General features: G+C 37.3%; 3 protein-coding genes across 3 annotated transcripts; 1 reads left to right on the top strand and 2 right to left on the bottom strand.

Moving 5' to 3' along the window:
• The first annotated feature begins 976 nt into the window (after positions 1-976).
• LOC106304872 (probable transcriptional regulator SLK1) lies at positions 977-3,844 on the top strand. Its single transcript, XM_013741262.1, has 10 exons — positions 977-1,069; positions 1,336-1,717; positions 1,800-1,919; positions 1,987-2,035; positions 2,127-2,341; positions 2,432-2,500; positions 2,608-2,702; positions 2,803-2,896; positions 2,970-3,039; positions 3,203-3,844. The coding sequence occupies exons 2-10, from the start codon at positions 1,346-1,348 to the stop codon at positions 3,685-3,687; spliced, it is 1,569 nt and encodes a 522-aa protein (XP_013596716.1). The 5' UTR covers positions 977-1,069; positions 1,336-1,345; the 3' UTR covers positions 3,688-3,844.
• Positions 3,845-4,119: 275 nt separating this feature from the next.
• LOC106306903 (probable transcriptional regulator SLK1) lies at positions 4,120-7,922 on the bottom strand. Its single transcript, XM_013743689.1, has 10 exons — positions 7,687-7,922; positions 6,805-7,520; positions 6,574-6,705; positions 6,447-6,495; positions 6,158-6,372; positions 6,003-6,071; positions 5,714-5,814; positions 5,492-5,585; positions 5,337-5,406; positions 4,120-5,119 (listed from the first exon to the last, which is right to left on the bottom strand). Exons 2-10 carry the CDS (start codon positions 7,354-7,356, stop codon positions 4,338-4,340), a joined length of 2,064 nt encoding a protein of 687 aa, XP_013599143.1. The 5' UTR covers positions 7,357-7,520; positions 7,687-7,922; the 3' UTR covers positions 4,120-4,337.
• Positions 7,923-13,518: 5,596 nt separating this feature from the next.
• On the bottom strand, positions 13,519-15,781 carry LOC106301605 (serine/arginine-rich splicing factor RS40-like). Its single transcript, XM_013738052.1, has 6 exons — positions 15,679-15,781; positions 15,191-15,303; positions 14,936-15,044; positions 14,486-14,841; positions 14,155-14,399; positions 13,519-14,079 (listed from the first exon to the last, which is right to left on the bottom strand). Exons 4-6 carry the CDS (start codon positions 14,759-14,761, stop codon positions 13,740-13,742), a joined length of 861 nt encoding a protein of 286 aa, XP_013593506.1. The 5' UTR covers positions 14,762-14,841; positions 14,936-15,044; positions 15,191-15,303; positions 15,679-15,781; the 3' UTR covers positions 13,519-13,739.
• Positions 15,782-16,811: the final 1,030 nt, after the last annotated feature.

The raw sequence follows: 16,811 nt of genomic DNA, 5'->3' as shown, positions 1-16,811 counted from the left end.
AATGAAAAAAACATTGACACCAATTTAACCCCCTCAAAGGAGACCATATTCTATTTTGAAAACTCACACGATTTGAAGAAGAGAGACATAGTTGTTATGGGCTCTTGATTTTTGAATCTTGGTCGTTTCTTCTATGGAGGCTTCATCGATCAAGATATCCCACTGGCCTTAACACTTTTGTTGCTGAGTAAATCAAACATTGTTTTCTGGTTCACTGGAAACCAAACAGAGGTAGCTGCACTCAACACAATCCCGGTAGGCTCACCACGCACATAACACATTCACGTTATTTCGGGACATCAGTCTCATGTTTTGTCACTCGTTCTCTTCCATATGCGTAAAGAGCCGGATACCTAAGTAATGAGTCATACGCTCTGCTATTTCAGTTGCAATGAATACTATTAATAGTAACCATTTATATTTCCACAGTACAAGATTCTGATAGATTACTCTTTCTACGGAAAAGATTATGATAGATCATCAAACCACTTATAGCCTCATAATCATAAAGAACATTTAATAAAAGGACTAAATTTTAAATTAACGAAAACATATTTACTAATACAATTGTATTCTAGTGCATGGATTATGGAATAAGAAAATTATTAACATATAAAATAAGATTTGATGGTTTTCTGTCAGAAATTATCAAATTTTAACAATATTTTTTTCGACATTAAACATTTATTAAATTTTAATCTCTCATCCGAGTTGTTACCACTGTACTGACATCTACGGTGTGGAATCGCACTAGAAAAGATTTCGCAAAGCCACGTAGGATTAAAGATTTATACAATACTACGTGTCAAGGGGCCCACTCGTAGCAGAAGATCTTTTATAGCAAATACTTGACCACCACGTGTCAGTATCCTTTGACCCACGAGGTCGGTGATACAAATTGGTTATTTCCGGTTCAACTATTAATCAAATTGAAATCAAAAGATCATTTTAAAGTTTGAAAAAAAAAAGGTGCGAACTTGGAGTTTCTTGGTTTTGGGAATTGGGATTGGTGCGAGTCGGAGTCGGAGTCGGAGTCTACTTGATCGATTTTGAAAGTTTGTTCCTTTAGGTAAGTTCAACATCCTTTTGAGATGCTCGTTGATGATAGATACGTCAAGTTTGCTCCTTTTGTTTTCGCCCTTTCCGTCTTCTTTAACCGTTTCTTGATGGGTGATTTACTGATTAGAAGAGTGCTTAGGATCCATTTGGTTTTGTGATTGGCTAAGATGATTCTGTTTGTTAGGTTTTCAACTTTCAAGTCTCAACCTTTTCATTTGGTTTGTGTCTCTATCCTCAAATAACCACTAACATTCGTTCTTGGTGGGTCTGCTTCAGTTCAGTTCCGATGGGGGACAACGTGGATAAGAAGAAGGCCAGGTTAGAAGAAGCTGAGCAAGACGACATGCTGCACTACAATCAGTATCAGGACCCCACGGGGGGACAAGATCTGCAGTTGCAAGCTTGGACGAGGCAACAGAACCAGTTTCTTCAATCTATGACTCTTCCACAACAGCAGTACATCCAGCACCAGGACCCCACCGTAAGGAATCCGCAGTTGCAAGCTTTGTTTCACCGGCACAGGCTGAGGCAGCAGCAGCTGAGACGGCTACTACTACTGCAACAACAGATCCCTCCTAATGTATGTCCTTTTGGAGGTGGTATGTGCGCTCATCGGAAATTTATGATGTTCTTGCATCACATAAAGCAACGACCTGAGGTATAATAAGCTAATAATACTTATCTCTCTGACTTTCATAACATCTACTTAAGTTAGTCTGATACCTTTTTTTTTTTAATAGGATAATTGCATTACCTTTTGGAGGGAATTCGTGGCTGAATACTTCTCACCTCGTGCAAAGCAAAGGTTGTGCTTTTCACAGTACAATGGTGCTGGGCACATGCTTGGCACCTTACCCCAGGTCAGTTTCTTCATCAGCCTTTTTTTTTTGTTACTCCAACTGTACTATCTTCTTGTTTTGTTTGCAGGGTATGTGGCAGTGTAATCTCTGCGGCACCAAGTCTGGAAAAGGAGTTGGTAAGAGTCATTTGCGTACCTTTACTTTAAGCTCAGTGAAGCAACTTCCATATGCTAAAATAGCTGTCGTCTTCTTGTTTTGAATCCGCAGAGGCAACTTTCGATGTGCTTGCCAGACTATTTGAAATCAAATTTGCTAGTGGCTTCGTTAACGAGCTCTTATCCCTGGAAGATCCACGAGAATGCAGAGTTCCCAGTGGACTGATTGTATTAGAATATAGAAAACTAGTTCAGACAATTGAATATGAGGAGTGTCGTGTTGTTCATGAGGGCCCTTTTCGGATCATATTCTCTCAAGATTTAAAGGTTCTCTTTATTCCATATTTTTTTTTTTCTGTTTCACCACTGTACTACTACTGCTTTAGCTAATCGTGCGTGGCCTTTGGATCTTTCTAGATCCTGCGTTGGGAGTTTTGTGCTCGGCGTCATGAAGAGTTTCTTCCCCGCAGACTTATTGCTCCCAAGGTCCTATTCTGATGATTATTAGGAGATTAAGACTTGCAAAATGCTTGTGACCAACTTTATTACTTTGTTTCCTCAACAGCTTTTTTTTATATCGGTCATGCATGCAGGTGAACCAGTTGCTTCAGGTTGCACAGAAATGCACGATTTCGGAAAGTGGGTCAGAGGGAGTTGCTCAGCAGGATTTACAAACAAACAGTAACATGTCAGTTGATCCATGTGTCTATGACACTTGATTTGCCCTTCATACATTCAATATTCTACTCTTTTATTATTGTCCATGACACACTTAATTTGTGTGTCAGGGTCTTGGGAGCTGGACGGCAGCTGGCAAAGTTCATGGAGTTGCAGCCTCTGAATGATCTTGGTTATCCGAAAAGATATTTCAGAGCTCTACAGGTACTAGTTAGCTGTTAGTTTTGTATCTTGAAGTCGTAAGAAGACCTAATAGTGAGCCATTGCGATGTGGCAGACATATGAAGTTGTCAAGAGCATGAAGGCTCTGATGGATTTCACAGAGAACCACAAAATTGGCCCTATCGGTAAATCTACTATCCCATCATACAACATCCTTATTGAATAAGACTTAAATTGCCATTCTGGTGTACCTTTCACTTGAATCATAGCTCTACTGTTGAAATGTTCTGTTTTGATCCGGTGATTGAGTTTCTGACTGAATGTAAATGTTTTGATGCCCTTACATAGAGGGGTGGAAACGGCTTTCGGAACAGACAGAGACAATGAGGCTCCAGAGACAGAGAATGCAAGAGATGGAGCACTTATGGAATAGTGGAGCTATGAATAGGTCAGCTCAAGCTCAGATGGACGGCCTAACTGGCAACAACAATCACCATCATAGCTCAGCTCAAGCCGCTGCTGCTCTGACCAACAACCAAAGCATGCTTATGAGGCTAAATGCTATGAATAACCCATACTCAGATACGGGCGCCCAAGAGGGATTCTCGTCGAGTCAGCATCCAACCCCAAACTTAAACCAGAGTCCATATTGGTCTCATCAGAGGCAGAACTTAGCAACAGGTGGATTTCTCAGCTCTCCCCAGATGCAACAGCAGCAGCAGCGCACCATGCATGGCACTCTCAACACGTTTCAGCAGACACATTTTCCAGAAGATGCCACAGAAATACCTGTCGATTTCTCAGACGACAACTTCAACGACAGTGATAAGTAGGGTAGCTTGTAGAACAGAACAGAGGCGTTGCTACTTTGACTTCTAACAAAGTGAAAGGGGGTTTTAGGCTTAATTCTTCTCATTTAGGTTTGGTTTGTTGGTCTTTGTATAGAAAACCAAAAGGGTTATGAGACCAGTGAAGGAAGTTGTAACCTACATTTAGGCATTTTAGTATCTTCATTCTTTCCCCTTCTAGTGACAGTCATGTAACCTCAAACTACACCAGTGTGTATGTATATTCATCAGTCAAAAGGGTTTTTAAGCTTCTAACACAGACAAAGTGCTTCATGACGAGTCTAAAAAAGAGGCACATAAATGTTTTCAACAAGTCAAAGGGTTTTTAACTATTTGCAACAAGTTAAGTATGACTAACTTACCAATCTTTTCTATGAACAGATTGTTATCAAAGAAAAAGCATAGAAAAGAATAACATCACTTGAAAAATGTTTGCAGAGATCATAACCTAAGATCTCATCATACTATCACTTAAAAAGGTGGGAAAAAGATGCTAAAGTGCCTTATATAGGTTACAACAAATAACAGTTTCTCTCAATATTTCTTTGGTTTCTATACAAAGACCCAAATTAAAGCCCAAACCCTCCTTCATTATGTTATGTCAAAGTAACAATGCTTCTGTTTGAGTTGAGATCTTACAAGCTGCCATAAATATCGCTGTTGTTGAAGAAGTCGTCTGCTGAGAAATCATGAGGTAGTTCTGTAATAGGTGGTATATCTTCTGTTAAATGAAGGTTGCTGTTTGAAGCTGATTTGAAACTGTTGTTGCGGCTTGGAACACGGCCTCCTCCTCCTGAGATGTTTGAAGTAGAGGCAGTTGGGTTCCTCTCTGCATTACTATTGCCACCACTTTGACCTGAAAAGGCTCGTTGCTGTTGCACATTTGCTCCGTTTTCAGACATCTGCTGCAACATCTGGTGAAGCATCTGCTGCTCCTGATTGTTACCATGTGAATGTGGTGGTTGCAGCAAACGATGAGAAGGATTCTGTTGAAGCGTGTTGGGAGCGCCATTCATGGTGCGCTGCTGCTGCTGTTGCTGTTGCATCTGGGGAGAGCTGGAAAACCCACCTTTGGCAAAGTTCTGCCTCTGATGAGACGAGGAAGATGGACTCTGGCTCTGACTAGAGAACCCCTCTTGTTTTGAGTTTGGGTTGTTCATAGCATTTTGCCTCATGAGCATGCTCTGGTAGTTGGTCAGAGCTGCTGCGGCTTGAGCTGAGCCATTCATAGCTCCACGACCGACAATTTGAGGGTGATTGTTGTTCCCAGTTAGGCCGTTCATCGTTCCTTGTGTCAATGCCATCTGAGCTTGAGATGACGCATTCATTATAGCTCCACTATTACCTAACTGCTCCATCTCTTTCCGTCTCTGGAGCTTTACTGCCGCTGTCTGTTCAAAAAGCCGTTTCAACCCCTCTGCATAAGAGCATCAAAACGATTACATTCAGTCAGAAACTCAAATCATCAAACAGAAAATCTCAAGTGAAGCTTTCACACCAGAATGGCAACCTTGTTTCAGGACTCATATGGATGTTGTAGACTTACCAATAGGGCCGATTTTTTGCTCGCCATGAAGCTTTCACACCAGAATGGCAACCTTGTTTCAGGACTCATATGGATGTTGTAGACTTACCAATAGGGCCGATTTTTTGCTCGCCAGTGAAGTTCATCAGATCCTTCATGCTCTTGACAACTTCAGATATCTGCAACTCGTGATGGCTCCATATTAGGACTTCTTAAAACTTCAGATATAAAAACTAAAAGCTAGGAAAGGAACTTAACGAGTACCTGTAGAGTTCTGATATATCTTTTTGGATAGCCAAGATCATTCAGAGACTGTAATTCCATGAACTTTGCCAGCTGCCGTCCTGCTCCCAAGACCCTGAGACACAAATTGGCACCCAACAATGATATATTGCAGTAGAAACAAAATGCTAGAACATGGACACTAAAAATAATAGTCTACATCAACCATCGTAAAGGTAAATTAAATGTTATGGATCAACTTACATGTTACTGTTTGACTGTAAATCCTGCTTAGAAACTCCCTCTGACCCACTCTCCGAGATTGTGCTCTGGCATTTCAGTGCAACCTGAAGCAACTGGTTCACCTGCATCACCAATAAGTTTTCAATTCACTTTCCAAGTATTACATACTTTGTGTTCATATCTAAACACATAAATTGCATTTAGGGAAACCGTGTATTAACAACAAACAATTTAAGGGGCAAAGTTGACCACAAACGTCTTGTGTTAAGTCTTATGCTCATAATAAATAGGTATGTCATCAGAATAGGACCTGTGGAGCAATAAGTCTGCGGAGGAGAAGCTCTTCATGACGCCGAGCACAGAACTCCCAAGAAAGTATCTGGAAAAGAAGCAAAGTCAAAGATTAGCTAGGCACTAGCACACTGGTGATTGCTTTTTCTTCTTCACTTTTAATATTCGTGATACCTTCAAATCTTGAGAGAATATGATGCGAAGATGGCCCTCACGGATAACACGAAACTGCTCATGTACAGTTTCCTGAACTGCTTTTCTATATTCTAACATCATCAGTCCATTGGAAAATCTGTTTTCTCGTGGAAGGTCCAGATATAAGAATTCATCAATGATGCCACTAGCAAATTTGATTTCATTTAGTCTTGCAAGCACATCGAACGTTGCCTCTGCAGATTTTGACAATAGAAAACAATTATCAGATTTGTAAGAAGGCACATAAAAATACTGGCAACTCTCTTACCAAATCCTTTTCCAGACTTGGTGCCACAAAGATCACACTGCCACATATCCTGCAAACAAAATGAGATTCAGAAGTAGTCCAGGCGGACTAAACATGCGTGTGACTACAAAGCTAAGAGAAGACTGACCGGAGCTGCCTGTGAAACCATGCCAAGCGCATGGTGGCCAGCACTTTCGTACTGTGACAAGCACAACCTTTGCTTTGCACGAGGTGAGAAGTACTCAGCCACGAATTTTCTCCAATAAGTAATGCAATTCTCCTACAAAAAAAAAGGTATCAGACTATCAGTAATGGGAGGAGAGAACTTGAATAGATGTGATGAAATTGCTATAAAATGTCCATAGATTATATAGCTTACAGCAGGTCGTTGCTGTAGATGATACAAGTACATCATCAGTTTCCTTGCACAGACGCCAGGTTCAAAAGGACGTACGCTAGGAGGGATCTGCTGAGCGCCTTGCTGCTGTCTCAACAACTGCTGCTGTTGCTGGAGTTGGAGTCTCTGAGAGGGTGACATGGATTGAAGAATCTGCTGCTGTTGCCTCATCCTCTGCTGGTGAAGCAAAGCTTGCAGCTGCGGGTTCCTTCCCCCCGGGTCCTGACGCTGGATGTACTGCTGTAAAACCTGCTGCTGCAGCATGTCCTCTTGCTTAACCTCTAGCTTGGGCTTCTTGTCCACGTGGGAATAACTTGGGCTTTCCCTCATTGGAACTGAACCTTGTCCTCCTTGCTGCATTGAAGCAGACCCATCAAGAACCAAGGAGCCTGGAACGTTAATGTTATTATTCGAGAAGGACATTGGTGATGTTGGGATACGCGGATTATTGATGCCTCCGTTCCTCTGCATAGTTAGAGCATCAGTCAATGAGAAACTAGATTCTATAGCTCCTGCGAACGTTGCTTTGTTCATGCCCCAGGAGAAGCAGACACAGAGCAAAGAAGGGCTCCAGAGGATTGACAAAGATTGAGACTTGAAACAGTTCTCTTACAACCAAACAACAAAGCCAAACTGATCCTAATCGGATATGGTCTAATCACACTTCTGCTTAGAGCTGTCCAGAGTATTCTCAAAGCCTGAAGGAAAAAGAAAACCAAATCACCGACCAAAAGCAAATTGTTTCATCGAATCAACGGAGAAGATGGAAAGACGAAAACTTTACTACACTTGATTAGCCCTAATTAAGAAAGGAGCAAACTTGAAGTAGCTATCTCGAAAAGGGGGTGGTGTGAACGAACTTACCGAAAAGGAACAAACTTTGAAATCAAATCGGCAACTCAAATCAAAACCCAGAAACTTCCAATCGAGTGGACTTGGACTAGCACCAATCCCAAAATCAGGAATTTTTGAAGAAACCCAGTTGAGGTAGTAAACAAAGAGATATATAGTATATTAAAACAACTTTACGGCCGTATTGAGGGAAAAATAATAATCAAAGCAGGGCGACTAATATCGGCCATACACAAGAGAAACCCAACGAAAAAAAAGGAAAACCGTATTATAAATATATACTTCTGGTCAAACGAAAATAAACATTATATTTATGCCCTTTTGTCACATATGACGTCCACTTCTTAATTGGAATAAATAGCTCATGGAAATTTTGGAATTTCATTTCCAGAATGTTTCTAAAATAATCTCTGTGAAAATACGTTCCAAGTTTACGCTTCCAATTTTAAAATCTAGCATCTGTTTCAAAAATCAAAAGTCATAAATGAGTTAAGAAATATAAAATTAACTTTTTAATTTATATAAAATCAAAAAATCAAGGGAAAATTTGGAAAAATACATTCGCATGAAATTTTAATTTGAAAACTACACCATTATTTAAATTTTTTGAAAATTACACTTCTATATATGTAAATTGACTAAGATGTCCATTGTTTTAATATATTTTTGTTATCATAATTTTCTAATATTTAAATTAATACACAATATCTTATTAAATCTGATATCTACACAATATTTACTAAACTCCTCACGCTAAATTTTCATTTTCAATAAGAACATTAATAGATATGACATGCAATTTAGCTAGCCTTTAGCTACTATTATTGCTACTATTATTGAGTTCTATTGGCAATCAGTGACAAAATGAAGTTTGACTAAATTTTCACCAACACCTTTAGGATGTAAAATATTAAATAACTATGTTATCTATATTTCATGGCTTGTTCATCACTCACTACAAAAAAACGTGAGAGTAACGACTACCATTTACGACTACAAATTTGTAGTCGTAAATTAACTTCGACGTTACGTCTAACTTACGACTATGTTAAAGTCCATCGTAACTTAGACGTAATTTTGCTACTAAAAGGTTTAGTCGTAAATTGGTCGTAAACTAACTTCGCATTTACGACCAAACTTTCAGGTAGTCGTAATGTGGTCGTAAATTTACGAGAAACGTAGTTGCACATTCGTGGTTGAGTTATCAAACGTAAATATGTTATTTATTATATAATTAATGAAGTTAATATATTTATATATATATATATGTTGATGATCCAGGTTGATTATGATGATTCATTCTATCCTCAATGGTTTCACGAATTGATACAAGGTCCGGTCGCTAAGGTCACCACAACATCTATGTATTTCGCACGAGGCTATACTTTTCACACTACACTTCTATGGAATCTTACAAGAGATCATCGAAGTAGAGTTCCCCGGCCTGGTGAAGCTGAAATGCATTCTCTTCAAATGTGACTGGTTTGACCTCACCGTCAATAGAGGTGTTCAGTATAGCAAGTTTGGAGTTGTCGATATAAATGCTACACCTCAAGCAGACCAAGTTTGTTTTATTCCATACCCGAGGATCAGACAATCTAGAATATCTTGGTTAGCCGCTATAAAAATTACACCTTGGGGCCAAGTCTTGACTGATGTCGTAAATGAAGTAGAAGTACCTGAGCAAGCTATAAATGATATCTTACTTGTTGATCCACACAACCAGGGATATGAAGAACTTCCAGACGATGCAACAGACGAAGCTAACGAAGATGAATTTGAAGAAAATGATGAAGTGGATGATGTTTCTGATGACGAGTGATCGAGTTTGATTATGTTACAGTGTTTGTGTTTTATTATATTACTAAACTCTTTGTATTGCATTACAAATAATATATAACTTATTATCATGTTTGCTCAATTATATATGAACTTAGTTTAAAAAAAAAAATCTTTGTACTTTGGGGTTTACAAGTGTATAAAACTTATGATGTTTGGGGTTTGGGGTTTCGGTTTTAGGATATAAACACAAAACGAAGCTAATTAGTCGTAAAGTACGACTCAGTTACGACTAATCTTAATTCTTTCCACATTGGTCTCTAATTGGTCGTAAAAGATTTCGTCCCACATTGGTCGTAATTTTAATTCTTCTTTATTAGTCCTTAATTGGTCTTAAATAAAAAAATCATTTAGTCCCTAATTGGTCGTAATATTATTTGGTCCTCCATTGGTCGTAAATTTACATCTCATTTACGACCGCTAGTCTCTCAATGGTTGTAATATTACAACCCATTTACGACTAACACCAAAATTCTGTATATACTCGAACCTCGCGAAGCCATTTGATTGCTCATTCCCTTCTTACGGGAGTACCTTTCTCGGACAGCCGGATCCATCAACTTCTACCTCCGGCACATCATCCGACTTCTTCGACGAAATAAACCTTAATGCTTAGTTTTTTTCAGTTTTAATTAATTTGTATTTTGAATGTTTTATATTATGGATATTATTATGTTTACGGATGTTAGATATTTTCTTTTAATTTTATCAAATTTTAAATAATTAAATCAAACTAAATTTAAATATTTGATTTTAATTAATATATAAAATTCGTAAATAATTACAAAATTCGAAAAATAAATAAATAAAGTTGGTCAAATTTACGACCGATGAACATCTAAAGTCGATGTAAAGTGGTTGTTACCTTACAACTAATAAACATCGACATTAGAGGTAAATTGGTCGTAAGGTTACGACCAGTGTACGACTAATATGTCTAGTCGTAATATTACGATCAATGTGCCTCTATTAATTAATTACGACCAGCTTCTAACGACCAGTCGATTTTTGAAGTTAATTGGTCGTAATGCCTATATTACGACCAACTAGCTACTAATATTGTAGTCGTTAAAGTTCTGCTTTCTTGTAGTGACTAGCTACTTGGCTGCTTTCCGTCACCATTATCTTATAAATCCTATCTTAACCATGTTCGCTTCAATTTAATTCCAAATTATATATCTGTGCAAAATCCAAAATCTGATTTTCATTCCAAATTATAACTCTAAAATATCTAAAACACATAATATACTTTATGTGACCATGCAATAGCTGCTATCCACAACGGAATGTCATAAAATGATCATATATGCAATGAAAGATAAGCATGTATTAAACTACACGAAATGGTATATCACGGAATGCTAGAAAGTTCGAATGTATGAGGAATAATTTTCTTGCATTATTGTATAAAATCATTTTTATATAGTGAAATCGTCAATGTATTTTGTATAATTTTTGTTTATATAGTTTTTGTTAAAACTGATTTTGTTTTTGTAAAGCTAGACCTTCGAATATTTCAGAAGATTTATCTGTTTGTTATTTCCAGTTACTAACTCGTGTTTATCTCATGACATAAATAATTTAAAATTTTATTTATTTTTATTTTAGCTATAAACAAAAATTAGGACAAATGTGTCTTTTCACGTATAAAAAAGTGTAATTTTCAAAAATAAAAAAATAAGGTGTATATTTCAAATTTAAAATCCTAAATAGAGCATTTTTCAAATTATCCCAAAAAATCAATAGTATTAAAATAGAGAGAATAAAAATATATAAATATTAAACTAATACTATAAATTATCTTTGTGAACAATAACTTTTTATACGAGATTTTGCACATATTTTTATTGTCCAAATGGTAACCAAAAGAATAAGTGGAAATAGTCAATTTCTCTTAATTCTTTAAATTTTATACCATTTATAAAGAATTTTTTTTTTCTCATTCTTTTCAATTTAAGAATGATAGTGTAAAACTATTTCTTTTCAGAACAATAATGAACAAGTATTTCTCTTATTTTGTTCCTTTTCATTTCTTTCATCTTAATTCATTTTATTCTTTTTGAGGTTCACCTGTTAGAAAGTCATAAGTTTTATAAAATTATTCTGATATTATATATATATATATATATATTTGGTAGACACTTTCAACACCTTCTCTCCCTAAGTTTTTTTAAACGAATCTTACTTCTGCACTTCCATAAAATTTTGTTTCCAAGCAGCCCGGGACCGGGACGGGGACCGAAAACTGGGACGGGAGCGGGGAAGGGAAACGTCAAATTTAAAATTTGTACATACGGGTAAGGCATAGAAACGACGACCATATTATAAGAAAATATAAAAATATCCATAATTCAAAATGTTAAAATCTGAAACATAAGTTTTAACGGCAGTAAACACACTTAATCAAAATACTAGACATCAACAGAAACAATAGCAAACACACTTGATAAAAATACTAGACAACAACAGAAACAACAGAAAACACACTTGATCAAAATACTAAACAGCAACAGAATAAGCTAAAAAATTATATGATACATATAAACTGACAGTCACATCTTTGTATAAAAAACACAAAAACATTGTATATGAATTATTTTCGTAAGATAAGAATACAAGAAGAAGGTAAAGAAAATGCTTACATGTTTGCTTCTGATATAAACAACAAAGAGACAAGGGAAGGAAAGTGCATATGTGTTCTGTTGCTGATATATCACAGAGAGAGATATGGTCGAGACTTGAGTTTCAAAAAGAAAAAAGATGAAAGTGCAAGAGACTAAAGTGAGAATGGAAGAATCGAAGAGACAGAGACACTTTTTTTTTTTAATTACAACTTTTGATCTTTTCAAAATCAATAGAATAAACATATTAAAGGTTAAAAACATATATGGTTTAATTTTTTACACTTCTTATAACACAAAAATTCAGATGGATACGTCTATTTTCTGCAGAAACGTTTCTGGAACGTCTCCTTCTCCGACCAAGCCCGTACCCGATGAGTCTTGACGTCCCGGGTTCACCTCACACATATTGGGGACGTTTCCTAGGCGTACCCGAGACGTCCCCGTCCCCCAGACGAACCCGATACGTGAGACGGCACCAACTTGGAGTACCCGTGCAACCTATCAGCTTCTGGTTCCATATAACATAGGTCACGGTATATTTTCGCTTACATAACTCCAGAAAAGGCTTTTGGGACCAATCGCCTAATCAGAACGTTGTCTGAATGTCGTTCAAGACATGAAAGACCAAAGTCGAGTCATTGGTCCTCCCTACATAATTTCATTTACACATTCAACTCATTAACTCATTCTGCTTTGTTTGTCAATGAGAGGTACTCCCTACTTTGATGCAACAGGAGAAGCATTAATTACCTTTGTCGTCGCGTTCGAAAGCTGCAACGGAGAAGCATTACACGGTCCAATAAACACAAAACAAAACAATAACTGAAGTCTTTTCTTCTTCAATCGCCTCTGGTCCGAGAAAAGTAAACGATATAAAACTACAAAGGTGTCATTCCAATAATTATTATGTTATCAGCTTAAAAGGTCAAAAAGAAGAAGTCTACGCCCAATGTGACAAGAGGAGTGCTAGAGGCAGTTGAATTAGAGAAGATACACCAGTCAACGAATTCGGAGGAAATTCTCTGACTGAAAAGCCTTGTTCTTACTCATTATCTGTTTGACCATAATGAAACCAATCATTTGTATACATGTTTGAACAGTAAATCCCGCAACATGGCACATTTTATCACACAAAACATAGTTTTCAATCCGACAGTGAAAGAGAACCGAGAGGTTGGTTAATGTATAACAAGACAAAAATTCAAACCAAAGAGGACACAGAGTTTGACTACCTGACGGAGCGGAAATACCGTTAACCGATAATGCGAAGGTAACGTTGAATTCTCAGAATATCCGTTATCTTAGCCTTCTTAATACCGTTGAATTCTTATAGAATACCAGAAGTAAAGATTCAAGAGTTGTTTAACACAAAATTCTAAGTTTTATAAATTTTAATAATCAAGTTGTGTCTTTTACAAATCAATAGATCACTATATATAACAAGGTGAAAAGTCCTAAGTCCTTAGGGATTAGAATCTAATCTTTTATCCTAAGTCTTAATCATAATCTATTAAGGAAAACTAATGTTTATCTAAAACAAAACAAAAGGGAAACCAAAGCATAGAGGAATAAGGATGTACGCTACATCACTACTATACAGCTTCAGCACCATTGTAGCCTCCATCTCCCCCTCCTTTCAGTTGGGCTTTCCACTTCACCACTTGGGCTTTCCTTCTTCAACGTCTTTCTCTTGTTGTCAGGACTACGACTGTTCCTCTCCCTCCTCCTCGGGCTCTCACCATACTCCGGACTGCCACGCCTTGATCTCTTGTAAGGAGGACTTGGGCTACGTCTTCTCCCATAACCAGGACTTGTTCGCTCCTTTCTGTATGCAGCAACCGGACTACCCCCTCTGCCATAGTCAGGGCTTCCTCTTTTTCTCTTTGCAAGGACTAGGTGACCGCCTTCTCCATTCAGGGCGTCTCTCAGGACTGTGTCCTTACTGAATTGAAAACAACACATGAAGATAGTAATGAAAGCATTTGGTTAATGAACTTGACAAGGAACAAAACCTAACAAGTTATTAGTAACAGCCAGTGCTCTCGTGGCATCCTCGTGCTCCTCGTACTGGACAAACACAAAGTTTCTCCTGATTCTAACGTTTACAATTTTGCCATACGGCTCAAAGTGTCTCTCTAGATCCCGTGTCCTTGTGTTCTCGGCGTCGAAGTTAATCACAAAGAGAGCCTTGGAAGGTCTCATGCTGGATGAGGATATCCTTGAATCACCACCGCCAGATCTTCTATCACCTCCACGTTCACCCTATTATACACAGAATCATCAAGGTTATATGTTGAACTTTATAACTAAATCTGGAAAGAAAATAATCACTGAGGTCAATGTCCTACCTTTGTCCACTCAACACGGAGTCTGCGTCCTTTACGCCCAAATTCAATACGGTCAAGGCCTTGGATTGCATCTTCAGCATCCCTTTCGTTATCAATGTACTCGAAAGCAAAACCTGAACAAAAATAGCGCTCGCTTTTGCCGCCAGCCATGGCGCTTGGCAAGGACCTTATCGCCTCACCACAGGCGACATACACAGCGAAAATACATGGCTTGTAGTCTAATGTATGTTGCTCCCAAAGAGCTGCGGTTGCAACCATGAAGACAAAACGAACCATTCAGTTTGTGGATTGGTGTCCTACCAGCCTCCAACTGTTTTCCCGGGCGGTGATCTTACTAAAGTTCAGACTTCAGAGAGCTGTGTATGATCTCAAACTCAAGGAGTGTCGCTGACAATTAGACTTTACTTAACTAGTAGGACAGATTATTTGTACAGTGAAGCAGTTACAGACCTTGCATTATGGAATTAATATGCCAAGGAACAACAGAGTGCCTTCTCCATTGCAGTGACTCGTTTTGGGGGGACAATGAGATGGATTTTCTTATGGTCTCATTCATGGACTGGTGGGAGTATGGCAATCCCAAGATCAAAACATCATGCGTCAAAGAAAATGCTGAGTATGGTACTGCTTGTTCATCGAGGTCAACCACAAAGATAAAAAAAAAATAACATGTATTTAAAAGGCAGAACATATAAAAGAGCTTACCAGCTTTCATATCGACCCTATCAACTTTGCCATGTTTCCCGAAGAGCCGCTCAAGATCACCCTCACGCGCATCATACTCAAAGTTCCCACAGAAGACTGGCTTCATGATTTTACTACACAATCACAGCATAAAAGGAGGTTCACGAGGCTTCCTAAACTGAACACTCAACACAGTGTATGTACTATATACATAAGCCATCACAATAAACGGACTTGCAAGTGTTGACTTTTTTTGTGAATAATCACTAACTACGACATCTATGGCAGACCGTGAACACAGCATGAGACTGAATCAACCAAGACTCAAAATCTTTTTTTTTACAGATATTTGAGCTCAAATCCAGACAATTAATGACCTAATATCAGAATTCAAACGGACAAAGATCTAATAACAAGCAAAGAGGTTCTTAAAAAGACTCAACTAATAACAAACAAACAAACAAACAAAAACCGTAAGAGTAAACACATCAGATCCTAGATCAATTTACCTGTGGAAGTGATGAAAACGAACTAGTTGAAAGCTCTCAAGATATTTTGTGTGAGATGAAACAGGGTAGTTAGGAGATATGACTTTTACGTTTGAAACAGATATTTTTTATATAGTTCAACGGACTTTAAAATAATGTTGGGAAATGAAAGCAAATTTGTATAAATTGTTAGCTATGGGCCGATTTGTTAAACACTCCACCAAAAGCCCAGTAGAAACATAACATTTTTATATCGAACAAAGTTTTATTTTATTTTTTTGGTAATGATATTGCATGTTGCTTAGCAACTTATTACAGCATTAAAAAAACACCATACAATACAACCAGATGCAACATCTGGATGTTAAGTTATTTGTTTTTTTTACTTTCATAATAGTATTTGAATACTAGTATTTAAAATGACTAAAAATTAATGATTTTATTTTTAATAATGAACTGATTACAATATTCAAATAAATTATTTTGCTTTTTTTTTTTTTTGCAAAAAAGATGATTTTGCGGATTTTGATAAGAAAGTTAGTTTTGATATTTTGACCAAAACATACAATTCGGGTGTTGGTAGGAAAACACATTTTCTTATTTTAGCGGGAAAACATGTTTTCCGGATTTCGGCGGAAAAACGCATTTTCGGGTTTATGCGGAAAAACATATTTTCGGGTTTCTGCGTGAAAATGCTTTTCTTTTGGGTTTCAGGCAGTGTTTTGAAAACCGACCCGGATCCGCGGTTGAACCGGTAAACCCGGTGACCCAGAAAAAAATCCAGTTTGGGTTTTTCACAATATTTAGAAATCCGCAAAAACCCGTAAAAACCCAGTAAAACCCGGAACCCGATACCGGTTGAACCACCGGTTGAACCAATAAATAACTTTAACTTTTTTTTTTAGTTTTTAATTATGTTTTTAGATTATGTTTTATATTATAAATTTCCAATTAAGAAATTAGGTGATGATTAAAAAAAAAGTTAGGTTTTCTCTTTTCAATTTAATATTTGTAATTTTTAGATTTTGATGAAGATTTCACTATGCCACCTGAACCAAAATTAGTTGATGTGATTTTGTGTTAGTTTATTTTCGTTATTGACAATTTATTACAATGATCTTTTACTTTTAGTTTATTTTGTATTTGAAGTTTAA

The sequence above is a fragment of the Brassica oleracea genome, chromosome C7 (genome assembly GCF_000695525.1).
Source record: "Brassica oleracea var. oleracea cultivar TO1000 chromosome C7, BOL, whole genome shotgun sequence".
NCBI classification, from domain to species: domain Eukaryota; kingdom Viridiplantae; phylum Streptophyta; class Magnoliopsida; order Brassicales; family Brassicaceae; genus Brassica; species Brassica oleracea.
Note: the sequence above shows the minus strand (reverse complement) of the source record. Positions and strands in the feature narration are given on the sequence as shown.

Bases quoted from the DNA above. Each gene is read 5' to 3' on its own strand.
- LOC106304872 (XM_013741262.1), top strand. From the start codon at position 1,346: ATGGGGGACAACGTGGATAAGAAGAAGGCCAGGTTAGAAGAAGCTGAG. The intron at 1,718-1,799 runs GTATAATAAGCT...TTTTTTTAATAG, and splicing joins ACATAAAGCAACGACCTGAG to GATAATTGCATTACCTTTTG. The intron at 3,040-3,202 runs GTAAATCTACTA...GCCCTTACATAG, and splicing joins CCACAAAATTGGCCCTATCG to AGGGGTGGAAACGGCTTTCG.
- LOC106306903 (XM_013743689.1), bottom strand. From the start codon at position 7,356: ATGAACAAAGCAACGTTCGCAGGAGCTATAGAATCTAGTTTCTCATTG. The intron at 5,815-6,002 runs GTCCTATTCTGA...TTGGTGATGCAG, and splicing joins GCAGACTTATTGCTCCACAG to GTGAACCAGTTGCTTCAGGT. The intron at 5,407-5,491 runs GTACTCGTTAAG...CACGAGTTGCAG, and splicing joins GATATATCAGAACTCTACAG to ATATCTGAAGTTGTCAAGAG.
- LOC106301605 (XM_013738052.1), bottom strand. From the start codon at position 14,761: ATGGTTCGTTTTGTCTTCATGGTTGCAACCGCAGCTCTTTGGGAGCAA. The intron at 14,400-14,485 runs GTAGGACATTGA...TGTGTATAATAG, and splicing joins TCCGTGTTGAGTGGACAAAG to GGTGAACGTGGAGGTGATAG. The intron at 14,080-14,154 runs GTTAGGTTTTGT...TTTTCAATTCAG, and splicing joins CTGGCTGTTACTAATAACTT to TAAGGACACAGTCCTGAGAG.